This window comes from Gadus macrocephalus, chromosome 4 (assembly GCF_031168955.1).
Source record: "Gadus macrocephalus chromosome 4, ASM3116895v1".
Lineage (NCBI taxonomy): Eukaryota > Metazoa > Chordata > Actinopteri > Gadiformes > Gadidae > Gadus > Gadus macrocephalus.
Genome location: NC_082385.1, coordinates 28,741,211 through 28,755,569, shown reverse-complemented (window position 1 = coordinate 28,755,569; position 14,359 = coordinate 28,741,211). Strand labels below are relative to the sequence as shown.

General features: G+C 44.5%; 1 protein-coding gene and 1 pseudogene across 1 annotated transcript; one reads left to right on the top strand and one right to left on the bottom strand.

The window, feature by feature from the left end:
* Positions 1–7,561: 7,561 nt before the first annotated feature.
* LOC132455481 (zinc finger protein 239-like) lies at positions 7,562–10,262 on the bottom strand (annotated as a pseudogene).
* Positions 10,263–11,139: 877 nt separating this feature from the next.
* Positions 11,140–13,428, top strand: LOC132455260 (E3 SUMO-protein ligase ZBED1-like). The gene is made up of 3 exons (XM_060049091.1): positions 11,140–11,989; positions 12,242–12,359; positions 12,665–13,428. The coding sequence occupies exons 1-3, from the start codon at positions 11,294–11,296 to the stop codon at positions 13,045–13,047; spliced, it is 1,197 nt and encodes a 398-aa protein (XP_059905074.1). The 5' UTR covers positions 11,140–11,293; the 3' UTR covers positions 13,048–13,428.
* Positions 13,429–14,359: the final 931 nt, after the last annotated feature.

Sequence of the window (14,359 nt, the reverse complement as noted above, 5' to 3'; positions counted from 1 at the left end):
CATTATGAGAGTAAAATGCACATTTCTCGCTAGAAATGTTTCCATAAACGCATTTAATGGCGTAACTATGTTACTATTTCCACTCAGAATAAAGAAAGTTGCCGGCCGTGGCTGCCATGGACATGGCTGCTCTGGAGTCCGAGGTAGGAAACCCAAACGTCGCCGTGTTTGGGTGATAGAGTTTAGATCGGGTTAGATTAAATAATCTCGGATATAAATAACAATAAGCGGGTTAAATAACTTCACATGGTGTGTCTGGTGTGTTTCCAGCATTCGTAGTGTTGATCAGCAGAGAAATAGTCCGCCAAGACGTTGAGGTTGCTTAGCAATCAGAGACTCTGTCCATGCAAGTGAACGGAGCGTTCACTCTTCGTCATAACTATCAAACCAAACATCCTTCACATTCACCGAGCGAACATTATGAGAGTAAAATGCACATTTCTCGCTAGAAATGTTTCCATAAAAGCATTTAATGGCGTAACTATGTTACTATTTCCACACAGAATAAAGAAAGATGTCGGCCGTATGCTTCTGTCCAAGCTCACTACTCTCTGCCAGTGACGTCGGGTCAAGCTCAACGCTGATTGGCTATTGCGGCGCGTATGAGCATAAAGGTACGGCCACACCAAACGCGTCACCTGCGTACCACGCGTATAAAATCGGCAATTTTTCCATAGGGAAGCATTGGTGTACGCGCGTATGAGGTGCGTACAGCGTATCATGCGTACCAAGCAACATTTTACTCGCTGTAGGGGCGTATGAGGCGCGTACATATACGCGCGTGTATATACGCGCGCACATATACGCGCGTACATATACGCGCGTACATGTACGCGAGGAGTTCAAAAAATTGAACTTTTTATGCTCATACGCGCCGCAATAGCCAATCAGCGTTGAGCTTGACCCGACGTCACTGGCAGAGAGTAGTGAGCTTGGACAGAAGCATACGGCCGACATCTTTCTTTATTCTGTGTGGAAATAGTAACATAGTTACGCCATTAAATGCTTTTATGGAAACATTTTTAGCGAGAAATGTGCATTTTACTTTCATAATGTTCGCTCGGTGAATGTGAAGGATGTTTGGTTTGATAGTTATGACGAAGAGGGAACGCTCCGTTCACTTGCATGGACAGAGTCTCTGGTTACTAAAGCAACCTCAACGTCTTGGCGGACTATATATCTGCTGATCAACACTACGAATGCTGGAAACACACCAGACACACCATGTGAAGTTATTTAACCCGATTATTGTTATTTATATCCGAGATTACTTAATCTAACCCGATCTAAACTCTATCACCCAAACACGGCGACGTTTGGGTTTCCTACCTCGGACTCCAGAGCAGCCATGTCCATGGCAGCCACGGCCGGCAACTTTCTTTATTCTGAGTGGAAATAGTAACATAGTTACGCCATTAAATGCGTTTATGGAAACATTTCTAGCGAGAAATGTGCATTTTACTCTCATAATGTTCGCTCGGTGAATGTGAAGGATGTTTGGTTTGATAGTTATGACGAAGAGTGAACGCTCCGTTCACTTGCATGGACAGAGTCTCTGATTGCTAAGCAACCTCAACGTCTTGGCGGACTATTTCTCTGCTGATCAACACTACGAATGCTGGAAACACACCAGACACACCATGTGAAGTTATTTAACCCGCTTATTGTTATTTATATCCGAGATTATTTAATCTAACCCGATCTAAACTCTATCACCCAAACACGGCGACGTTTGGGTTTCCTACCTCGGACTCCAGAGCAGCCATGTCCATGGCAGCCACGGCCGGCAACTTTCTTTATTCTGAGTGGAAATAGTAACATAGTTACGCCATTAAATGCGTTTATGGAAACATTTCTAGCGAGAAATGTGCATTTTACTCTCATAATGTTCGCTCGGTGAATGTGAAGGATGTTTGGTTTGATAGTTATGACGAAGAGTGAACGCTCCGTTCACTTGCATGGACAGAGTCTCTGATTGCTAAGCAACCTCAACGTCTTGGCGGACTATTTCTCTGCTGATCAACACTACGAATGCTGGAAACACACCAGACACACCATGTGAAGTTATTTAACCCGATTATTGTTATTTATATCCGAGATTATTTAATCTAACCCGATCCAAGCTCTATCATCCATCCAAACACGGCGGCGTTTGGGTTTCCTTCCTCGGACTCCTTAATCCTCGGACTCCTTAAATGGTCAGATACGCGCGTATCTGACCATTTTTGACACAAAATGGTCAAGCAACATTTTCGCTGCGTTACGCACGTACATGGTACGCGAGGTACGCGCTTGGTGTGTTCGCACCTTAAAAAGTTCAATTTTTTGAACTCCTCGCGTACATGTACGCGCGTATATGTACGTGCGTATATGTGCGCGCGTATATACACGCGCGTATATGTACGCGCCTCATACGCCCCTACAGCGAGTAAAATGTTGCTTGGTACGCATGATACGCTGTACGCACCTCATACGCGCGTACACCAATGCTTCCCTATGGAAAAATTGCCGATTTTATACGCGTGGTACGCAGGTGACGCGTTTGGTGTGGCCGTACCTTTAGTCCACTGTCCTTTCTCTATAATAGGTCCATGGTATTTAAACACATAACTGATGCTATCTACCTTAACATTAGCGACAATAACTTGGCTGTTAACTGTAGCGCTAATGCTAAAGCAACATTATAATGCTAACAAGGTAACCATATACAGTAAAGCAACACAATGATGTGGCGTTAGTTAACTTACTTTTTCGAGGTTTGTAGCTGAGCCGAGGAGAGTTGGTACTGATCCAGATTTGATTTTCAGACGTTGAGCAAGTCCAGCTCTGTATTGGCCCAAGTTGAGGAAGCAGTAGTCAGTGAAATGTTTGGCGCTGCCGTGTTCTAGCAACGGGACGGCCATATGTTCCTGACCTCATCTGACTCCCGCGCTGCGTTTGTATCCAGTAGGCGTGGCCTATGACGTATTGGCTCCGGCTTCCTCATCTGTCTAAAGATGCTGCCAGATAGACATCTTAAGGTGCGAACACACCAAGCGCGTACCTCGCGTACCATGTACGTGCGTAACGCAGCGAAAATGTTGCTTGACCATTTTGTGTCAAAAATGGTCAGATACGCGCGTACGCATACGCGCGTAGATGAGACCGCCCAAAACCCCCCCCCCCCCCCCCCCCCAGCCTGTGGCTGCGCTGGATTTAGGAGTCCGAGGAAGGAAACCCAAACGCCGCCGTGTTTGGATGGATGATAGAGCTTGGATCGGGTTAGATTAAATAATCTCGGATATAAATAACAATAATCGGGTTAAATAACTTCACATGGTGTGTCTGGTGTGTTTCCAGCATACGTAGTGTTGATCAGCAGAGAAATAGTCCGCCAAGACGTTGAGGTTGCTTAGCAATCAGAGACTCTGTCCATGCAAGTGAACGGAGCGTTCACTCTTCGTCATAACTATCAAACCAAACATCCTTCACATTCACCGAGCGAACATTATGAGAGTAAAATACACATTTCTCGCTAGAAATGTTTCCATAAACGCATTTAATGGCGTAACTATGTTACTATTTCCACTCAGAATAAAGAAAGTTGCCGGCCGTGGCTGCCATGGACATGGCTGCTCTGGAGTCCGAGGTAGGAAACCCAAACGCCGCTGTGTTTGGGTGATAGAGTTTAGATCGGGTTAGATTAAATAATCTCGGATATAAATAACAATAATCGGGTTAAATAACTTCACATGGTGTGTCTGGTGTGTTTCCAGCATTCGTAGTGTTGATCAGCAGATATATAGTCCGCCAAGACGTTGAGGTTGCTTAGTAACCAGAGACTCTGTCCATGCAAGTGAACGGAGCGTTCCCTCTTCGTCATAACTATCAAACCAAACATCCTTCACATTCACCGAGCGAACATTATGAAAGTAAAATGCACATTTCTCGCTAAAAATGTTTCCATAAAAGCATTTAATGGCGTAACTATGTTACTATTTCCACACAGAATAAAGAAAGATGTCGGCCGTATGCTTCTGTCCAAGCTCACTACTCTCTGCCAGTGACGTCGGGTCAAGCTCAACGCTGATTGGCTATTGCGGCGCGTATGAGCGTAAAAAGTTAAATTTTTTGAACTCCTCGCGTACATGTACGCGCGTATATGTACGCGCGTATATGTGCGCTCGTATATATACGCGCGTATATGTACGTGCCTCATACGCCCCTACAGCGAGTAAAATGTTGCTTGGTACGCATGATACGCGTGTACGCACCTCATACGCGCGTAAACCAATGCTTCCCTATGGAAAAATTGCCGATTTTATACGCGTGGTACGCAGGTAACGCTTTTGGTGTGGCCGTACCTTAAGATAGACGGAGCATCGAATGCTACCGCCTACTGGCGCTGACGAGACGCGGGGCCGCCATCTTGCAGTGGTCATCCGCTCCACTAAGTGTAATCCGTTTGGCTGGAGCAATGAACTGTCAGCGCATTTAATTAATCATACCTCACTGAATACCACTGATTTTCATGCGTTTTTTTGTCATACGTGTAGCTATGATAAAGGCCACATGGTTTGGCGTGTTTTATTATTCGATACTAATTATACCAATAGTACGGTAATGTTAAATCTTGCTTGTGAAAAGTAATCCCCCGATTCCTATTATGGATTGTCCGCCGATTTGAGCAGGAATACGCTGAGGAATACAACAGCCCGGCATCCTGTTTCTGCTGCTGTTGCTGCTCCCGGTTGACCACTCCAAGATGGCAGCCGTATTTATCGCGTCCCAGCAGCCAATGCTCCGTCTATCTATAAGATGTCTATGGCCAGAGCCATAGAGAGAGAAGAGTTGCGACCATAGATATATATATTAACTAGATGCCCTACGGTGGCGTCTAGAATGAGGCATCTAGTTAATATATACGTCTATGGTTGCGACCTATGGTTGCGACACTCTCTGATCTCGCCGGCAGGGTGGTCACGTGGTTCATGTAAGCCTGTATAGTTCAAAAACAGGCCGCGCTGCCGTGTTCTTCAATGGGACTGCCAGCAGCGATTACAATATATAATGGTAAATATAAATTAAAAAACTCAAGTACTTTTCTGACCATTGTTGCATATTTGTAAACGTCAGTGTGACATTTGGAGTGGTAGGGTGACAACTGCAAGCTACTTAGATACGTTTAAGTTTGAGGGCAAGCTTCACGTTCGTGTTAGCAAAAGCATGGGTAGCACTAGGCTACTGACTTTAGTGGCTTAACCTTACTATATCTGTTCTGAAATCTGAATCAAAAGTATCACATATATTAAAGAATAACAAATGAAAGTATTTTTTTTATTAAACAATGGGTCAGACAACAAGAATGTGTGTGTGTGTGTGTGTGTGTGTGTGTGTGTGTGTGTGTGTGTGTGTGTGTGTGTGTGTGTGTGTGTGTGTGTGTGTGTGTGTGTGTGTGTGTGTGTGTGTGTGTCCAACTTGAAAAAAAACAACAACAAAGTGAAAGAACAGGGATGAATATTGTGTTAACAAGAGAGGAATACGCTGAGGAAAGGAGACAATTAAAAAAGCAATACAAGTAAAATGGACCACTGGTTATAAAACCCTGCAGCAAATGCAGATTCCACTGCCTAACATCTGCACTCTGCAAAAGAGAGTAGGCACCAAGTAAAGCCGGGCCCCGTTTCCCGAAAGCATCGTTAGCCTAAGTGGATCGCAGAGTGGGTCGTACGAGCATCGTACAGTTTTCACACCGTTTCCCGAAAGCATCGTTGGTAACGAATGTCTTGAAGCTAAGGTAACGAATGTCTCGTTAGCTACGCTCGTAGCTAACGAGTGCTCCAGGGTACTCGTAGGACGCTAAGAGCATCGTTAGCCTACTATAGAGTGAACTCATTATTGCATGCGGGTGTCTTCATTCATAAAAACAATAAAACATTCGGGAGTACGCAATAATACAAATTATTCTAAAGAGGACAGAGACTCCGTGCACAGCCCGCCTTCCCCAGTGAACCAAGAAACCCCGCGCCATGACGAATGGGGGATTTGACCCCCTCGGTTTTACACAGGAAACTTGAGATAAGGTGAAATCGCCGGGCGTGCCAGCAGCAGCCACCATCAGCATCCACCTTCAGCAGCATCCACCATCAGCAGCATTCACCTTCAGCAGCATCCACCATCAGCAGCATCCACCATCAGCAGCATTCACCTTCAGCAGCATCCACCATCAGCAGCATCCACCATCAGCCTCATACACATAACCGCTATGTCTGTGACACAATTAGGCCTAGGCATTTTTTATTCTACAAATTCATACTATAGCTGTGAGAATTGTTCAGAAAAATCACTATAGTCGCCCTGGAGTCACAGGGCGACAGTCTCCTGCAAGAATCAGGGAAACCTATTATAGGACATTCTGTCCAGAAATTAAACATTTAGAAGAATACGTGACACCTTGCTTTGATTGTTATATACCTCTGATTGGAGATTAATTGTCGGCAGCTCCTCCAAACTAATGTTTGTACCTTCAACTAAAAATGACAATTAATTTACACTCAATCATTTCACAACAATTTGATTAGCAAGACAATTATTGAAGTCCATTGCCAATACATGAATACATACTCATTACAAAGGCCTTGGAAGTCGAGGCAGTGGGGTCAGAGGACACCCCCCCCTTCCACTCCTACCATCATCGGCCGACCTTCGTTATTGGCGAGAGCCAGCTCCTCTGAAGTGGTGAAGGGCGGTGGAGCGGTCCCCCTCCCAGTCGTATTATTGGTTTTGGTTTTCTTTGCTACAGGTAATCAACATGTGACTAAAGGTTGGAGCCTAGGCCATTGCAAATCATACAGGCTAGATTCACCTGAAATTATTAAAATGGATGCTTACAACTTACCACATTGAATATTATTTTTTGACTTGTCCCCATGTTCGTGGGAGCGTGCTGGCACCACATATATGGGGGTAAAAGGCATGATGATAAATGATATTTTTAGACAATAAGCAGAATCTTTTCACTTATGAATTAACACGGACGGCTATTTTTTGCCAGCACGCCACCCTAGCCATATTATGGGCAACCCTGTTCCCCTTTGCTGTGATTTGGACTTTGAATTCCTCATAGGAATTCATAATAATACACCACGCACGCTCGATTCACTTTGCATAAGGGGGAGTCAAATGACGTGATAAACACACATTTTATGTGAACGCGCATTGAACCTAAAGCGGAAAACCTAGTTCGACTAATTTAATCTAAAGTGAGTGTCGTGGAACCATTTAACTCTGACTGCGAGTTGCGTCTCTGTCGAACCAGGTTTTCCCAAGAAAGCCTGGGTATGTTCAGCGAGGTTCGTGGTATACTCGCCTCACATGTTTCCTTTGTATTTACCAACGATGTGAACGTTTCCTAATATTTTGCTGTTAGAAGAGTCAGAGAAATAAGTTCTTTATCACACAGACATAAATTACTAAAATTAAAACAAAGCAAAACAAAGCGAATCAAAAAGCTGGAAAGTGTTTAATCCTGATAAAAAGAAAAACTAAAAGCAGTAATTTCGACAAATTCCGGACATAGGTCTCAATCAAAGCGCCCCGTTACCCTGTGTGAAAGCACCCCATTGCCCGTGTGCTTGAGCATGTGCACACTCAAATTGCTTGGGTCGCTGTAGCTGGCGTTGCAATGCACTAACAGGCAGGGCTTCTAACCGGAGTGAGTCCTCATGTGGATCTTCAGGGTCAGGGGCGTTGCTAGACCTAGAGTTTTACTGGGGCACAGGCCCCCAACTGCCAACACTTTCTTTTTTACGTGTGCACAATATGAAATAGATGGATACAGAAGGGTATGTACGAGCGTCAAAATCATTGTCACTGTCATACTGTAAGCTATATTAAAGCACTGGTAAAGGTAAAGATGCAAAGATGGATTCATGAGTACCGTACAATGATATTTATTTAAACACGTACACATCTCAAAGATTTACAAATAAGGTAACTGACAAATAAACAAAAAGTCTCTTTATGACCTTCACCTCTTTATCAGGAGAAGTCTACACATCTATATTTATTTAGAAGCTGTGTGGAAACAGCATAATTTTGCCAGAACGACATGTACTAAAAAGGCAAGAAACAAGGTTTAAAACTAATAGAATTTCAGACTTAAGGTGAGGTGGCTCATTACCACCAATCAACCTGGAAAATGTTATAGAACCATCAAAGCTCTTCAATTAAACTAAAAAAGGCCATACACTACTGCATAGAGCCTTTTCAAATGATAATTTTTTCACTATTAAGCTGTATCGCCGCGCCTTCATGGTGGCAAAGCGGTCAATAACTTGGCTTTGACTCACTTTGCATAGCCTTCCTTGCCCCATGGTTGACCTAAGCCAGGTGTGGAGCCTTCTCGACACACTGAAAGATCGCTCACAACTACAACTGTTTACAGGAATTGTGAGTGCAATCTGAATTATCTGTGTCAGTGTTGGGAACATTGTTGGATCCAGTATGTTAAAAACACCCTGTCTATCCATAATTTCCTTTTTTGTGTTAAGGAATTTTTTGTCCACTAAAACTTCCTCAAGTTTTGAAGACAGACAATTTTTCATTCATTATTCAATTTCCGCGTGTTTACCTGCGTGTGTGTGTGTGTGTGTGTGTGTGTGTGTGTGTGTGTGTGTGTGTGTGTGTGTGTGTGTGTGTGTGTGTGTGTGTGTGTGTGTGTGATAAAACTACAGGCTACAGACGCTCAGTATTGAAAAACTGGTGCTAATTAAGTGGGCAACATTCTCAAACAGCAATCAAGTCGTCATTGTTTGTGTCAAACAAGTTGTGAATTTGTTGTAACGTTAAAACAGGAGATGACTTACTCTGCGCTGTTTCCAGCTCCCGTGGTTTCCAACGAAACGATTCAGAAGAGTCACGTGGACGAATCCGGAAATAACTGATTTTTTTCATTGGTTGTTGCGTTAAATCTTACCCAGACACAGTAGGGCTATTTTCTGATTGGCTTTTATATAGCCCCTTTCGTTTTTTGATTGGCTGGTAAGTGGCAGGCTCGACTGAAGACTCCCGAGGCAGCAGGAGATGCACTTGATGAATCCTGCCGATTCCATAGCGAGAGCGGCGCTTCTGCAGATTAATTTAATAATGATCAATGGAATTTTACTGGGGCACTGGAGACTTTTACTGGGGCACGTGCCCCAGTAAAAAGGGTCTGACGACGCCTCTGTTCAGGGTGCCTTTCTGACTGAAGCGCATCGTGCATTGGTCACACTTGTAGGGCTTCTCGCCGGAGTGAGTCCTCATGTGGATCTTCAGGGTGCCTTTCTGACTGAAGCGCATCGTGCATTGGTCACACTTGTAGGGCTTCTTGCCGGAGTGAGTCCTCATGTGGATCTTCAGGTTGCCTTTCAGACTGAAGCCCTTTGTGAATCGGTCACACTTGTAGGGCTTCACCCCAGAGTGAGTCCTCATGTGGATCTTCAGGTTGCCTTTCACAATGAACCCTTCGTGCATTGGTCACACTTGTAGGGCTTCTCGCCGGTGTGAGTTCTCATGTGGATCTTCAGGGTGCATTTCAGACTGAAGCCCTTTGTGCATCGGTCACACTTGTAGGGCTTCACCCCGGAGTGAGTCCTCATGTGGATCTTCAGGGTGCATTTCAGACTGAAGCCCTTTGTGCATCGGTCACACTTGTAGGGCTTCACCCCGGAGTGAGTCCTCATGTGAAGATTCAGGCTGCCTTTCTGACTGAAGCACTTCGTGCATTGGTCACACCTGTAGGGTTTCTCCCCAGAGTGAGTCGACATGTGGAACTTCAGGGTGCCTTTCAGACTGAAGCACTTCGTGCATTGGTCACACCTGTAGGGCTTCTCGCCGGTGTGAGTTCTCATGTGGATCTTCAGGTTGCTTGTCTGACTGAAGCGCTTCGTACATTGGTCACACTTGTAGGACTTCTCCCCGGAGTGAGTCCTCATGTGGTTATTCAGGCTGCCTTTCTGACTGAAGCACTTCGTGCATTGGTCACACCTGTAGGGCTTCTCCCCGGAGTGAGTCCTCATGTGGTTCTTCAGGATGTAATTCTGACTGAAGCGCATCATGCATTGGTCACACTTGTAGGGCTTCTCGCCGGAGTGAATCATCATGTGGAATTTCAGGTGGCGTTTCTGTCTGAAGCGCATCTTGCATTGGTCACACCTGTAGGGCTTCTCCCCGGAGTGAGTCCTCATGTGGATATTCAGGTCGTTTGTCCGACTGAAGCGCTTTTTGCATTGGTCACACTTGTAGGGTAGGGTTGTGAACGATAAACCGATGCGACCGGATATTTGGTTTAATAAGTGAGAGATACGGCTGCATCGGTAGCAGCCTCCTTAATCGATAGGAATTAGCTGTGAATGTCTAGATTAATCGGTTGTAGAGTCATGGATCGGGTATCGCGACACTTAGAATCGGTTGTCGGCTTCACACACTTTCAGTTTGCGTCAGCGTCTCTAAAACAACGCGAGAGCTGAAGCTGCCCGTGAATGAGTGACAAGTGACAAGAAGGAAAATGGAGGGGGTTAAGGAGGTCAGCGGTGATAATGATGAAAAGATTTTCAATGCACCGGGGAAACAAAAATCCAAAGTGTGGACTGTTTTTGGGTTTTACAAGAAGGAAGGGAAGCTCGACAGAAGCCGTGCTGTTTGTAAGCTGTGTAGAGCATCCTTAACGTACACCGGCAGCACTACAAATCTCGACCAGCATGCTAGGAGGAGACACGGTCAGGAATACATCGGTGAGACCCGCACCAACGAGCAGGAGCGCACTGCAAGCAGTAGCACACAGCCGGTTATTTCTAACATGTTTGCGCAACTTGGTCAAAACTCAGCACGTGCCAAGGAAATCACAGCATCAATAACGCGTTTTATCGCTAAAGGATTATGTCCGTATAATATAGTTGAGTGGGAAGGATTTCAGGATTTGATCCATACATTAGAGCCCAGGTATAAGATACCCTCCCGAAATCATATCACCAACACGTGCATGCCAGCGTTGTATACACAAGTTAAGAGCCAAGTTGAAAAAGAACTGGCAAATGCAGAGCGAGTGGCAATAACAAGTGACGCTTGGACGTCATGTGCAACGGAGTCTTATGTGACGATCACAGCACACCACATCACTCCGGATTGGACGTTAAATGTTCATGTGTTGCAGACCAGGGCATTCAAAGGATCTCACACTGGAAAGAATATTGGTGCTCTACTGAAACAGGCATGTATTGACTGGAAACTTTTTGATAAAGAGCCAGCCCTGGTAACGGACAATGCTTCAAACATGGTTTTAGCTGACGTGGAAGCAGAGATGAGCCCTCACCTCATGTGCTTCGCACACACTATAAATCTGGCCACACAGAAAGCCTTCAAAGTGGACACAGTAGAAAGGTTGCTGGGAAGGGTGAGGAGAGTGGTTGGCTTTTTTCACCGCAGTGTCAGAGCAGCAGAAATTTTACAAGACAAACAGAAACAACTGGCCTTGCCTATCCACAAACTCATCCAAGATGTGTCCACCCGTTGGAACAGTTCCCATGACATGCTTGAACGCTTACTGGAACAACAGCCTGCCATTTCTGCTGCACTCATGTCCAGGGATCTCAGAAGAGGAGAAGAGGTTAACACTCTTAAGGACAAAGACTTCTGCGATGTTGTAGATATTGTGAAGCTGATGGCGCCGGTCAAACTTGTGACCACCAGCATGTGTGAAGACAAGCGGCCCACACTCTCAATGATTTGTCCTGTCAGAGCAAAGCTTAAAAAGAACTTTGAAGCATCAGATGAAGACTCAGCGGTAATCAGAGAGATGAAACAAGCATTCAGAAATGACTTGGAGAAGCGCTACACTGGCCTGGATGATCTGTTCTACACTGCAGCAGCTCTGGACCCCCGCTTCAAGTCTCTGCCCTTCCTGACTGACCATGATGCTGAGCGGACGTTCACAAGCATAACAGCAGAAGCTACATCCCTGCATAACAAGGTAAATCTCCCAACACACTGTTATCCCTTGAGTGTTCTTAACTTATTTACGCCGTGGATGTTCCTAAAGCCAAAATGTTTGTTAGGATAAACGTGGGATCAAAAAAAGTGGTTTTAAGGGGTTTCAATGGAACGTTTTAGGCTGGATTTTGTTAGCATAGCCATTTTAGGCTTAATTAAAGTATTGAGATTTCAACTTTTTATTCTGACTGCTGTTACTACACACTAACTGTCTTTTATATTTTATTTCAAGGCAACAGGGGATCCAATTCAGAGAGGCCCACTGCAGACAAATCCATGTCAGACTGAACCTGCCCTTGGAGATCTGGACATTAGCATTGATGCACCCCAGACCCAAGATGAGCCTAAAGGTTTGTGTATTTTATAACTTGTGACCAAGAAAGAGTTGACTTTGGCTTAAACTCATGCAGCCATAAAATATTAGCATACAACAACAGATTCAATGTAATGAGATAATCGGCATGCAAAGAAAAAGAGTATAATAATGATGATGATAATACAACTTTTACTGATGTGAACAAGAGTGCCAATATAAATTCATTCTGAACATCAGATGAAGGTTCATATATAAAATGGTAAAGACAGGTAGAAAAAAAGTGCCACTGAGTCATGACAAACAAAGCCAGTAATATACGGTAATTGTTTTCTATTTCAGATGATGACCCTCCTCTCAAAAAGAAGAAAATGTCAGCGTTGGACCAGCTGTTGGGAAAAGACTTTGAAGTGAGGATGGGAGCTAGATCTGTAAGAGACAAGGCCAACGAAGAAGTCAAGAGGTACAGAGAGCGTGATCTGTTGTCCCTGCAAAAAAACCCACTGCAGTGGTGGAAAGAGCAGCAGGACTTGCCACTGCTGTCGTCTCTGGCTAAAAAATACCTCTGTATCCCGGCCACCAGTGTGGCATCTGAGCGGGTGTTTAGTACTGCGGGAGATATTGTTTCCTCTAAACGCAGTCTACTCAAACCTGAGCACGTGGATCAATTGATATTCCTGAAGAAAAACCTGTCCCCCAAAAACAACAAGGATAGTGAGACTTGAATGAAGGAGATTTGTAAAAAAAAAAAGCAGCAGTTTGATTTATTTTATACATATGTTTATTGTTTAATAGATGTGTTAATGTTACATATGTTAATATGTTACATATTTATTTCCTTTAATCTTTTACATAATGCACTTGTCACTGTGTGTTAAGCATTGTTGAGATAAGAATGTGGTTGCTGCTTTGTTCTTCCCCCTCTGACACATTTTGAGATGTCATAAGGTTTTGGTTACATGGTTTGTTTATAGGTCACAGGTTCTGAACCCATTATCAATTCCTGCGGTGCCCTCAATCTGCTGCTGCTTACATTTTTCAGTTTGTAACTTGTAACTTGCACCTTTGTTTTCCAAACACTATGCTCAGGTTGTGATTTTTCTACCTCTTTGGTCCATGTCTAAAATGTGATTTTGTTGTTGTTAGTTTTATTTTAATTTTATTTTTACCAGTGCCATAAAGCAACAATGCTTGGGGATATGTGGTCTTTTACATATTTGAAAAGAAAATATTGTACTGTCATTTCACAGAATTGGCTTCTTTATTTTATAAAATATCTACAACAAATATTAACCGTAGAATCGAATCGAATCGTTCTTACACTTTATCGATTCGTATCGAATCGGTCTGTAATAAAAGGATATTGTTTTTGAATCGAATCGTAACCTGTGTATCTAGATGCGTATCTAATCGTTTATCACAGAGAGATGTGCAACCCTATTGTAGGGCTTCTCGCCGGATGAGTTCTCATGTGGATCTTCAGGTGGGAGCTATAACTGAAGCGCTTTGTGCATTGGTCACACCTGTAGGGCTTCTCCCCGGAGTGAGTCATCATGTGGACGATCATATTGGCATCGTTGGGAATAACCTTTCCACACAAGACACCGGGCCGGCCCTTGCGGCCGCCCTGATGCCCAGTCAGCTCCTCAAGGCGGACGAGCCTCACGCTGCAGTTCAGGCTCTTGGCCACACTGTGGTCAGCAGACAGCGAGCTCAAGGCCTCCAGTTCTGACGCGACAAAGAGGGTGTCATGGCCGTCCACCGCCAGAGGGCCCTCCCCTTGTCCGTAGACGCTCAGGTTGCGCAGCTCCCCGCTGTGACTTGACACGTGGGAGGAGCCAGGGGCGTCCACACGCAGACTCTCCGAGGTGGCGCCGCGCTGCGTGCTGCAGTCTCTGATGTCAATGCCGTCTTCTTCAGAGAGGAAAACAGAGAAAGAGAGAAAGTGATGTTTTTAATTAATCGTTTTCACAAAAGGTATACAGTATGTACTTTGTACACACTTGTGTGTACAATGCACAAAGCGCTTCAGTGTAC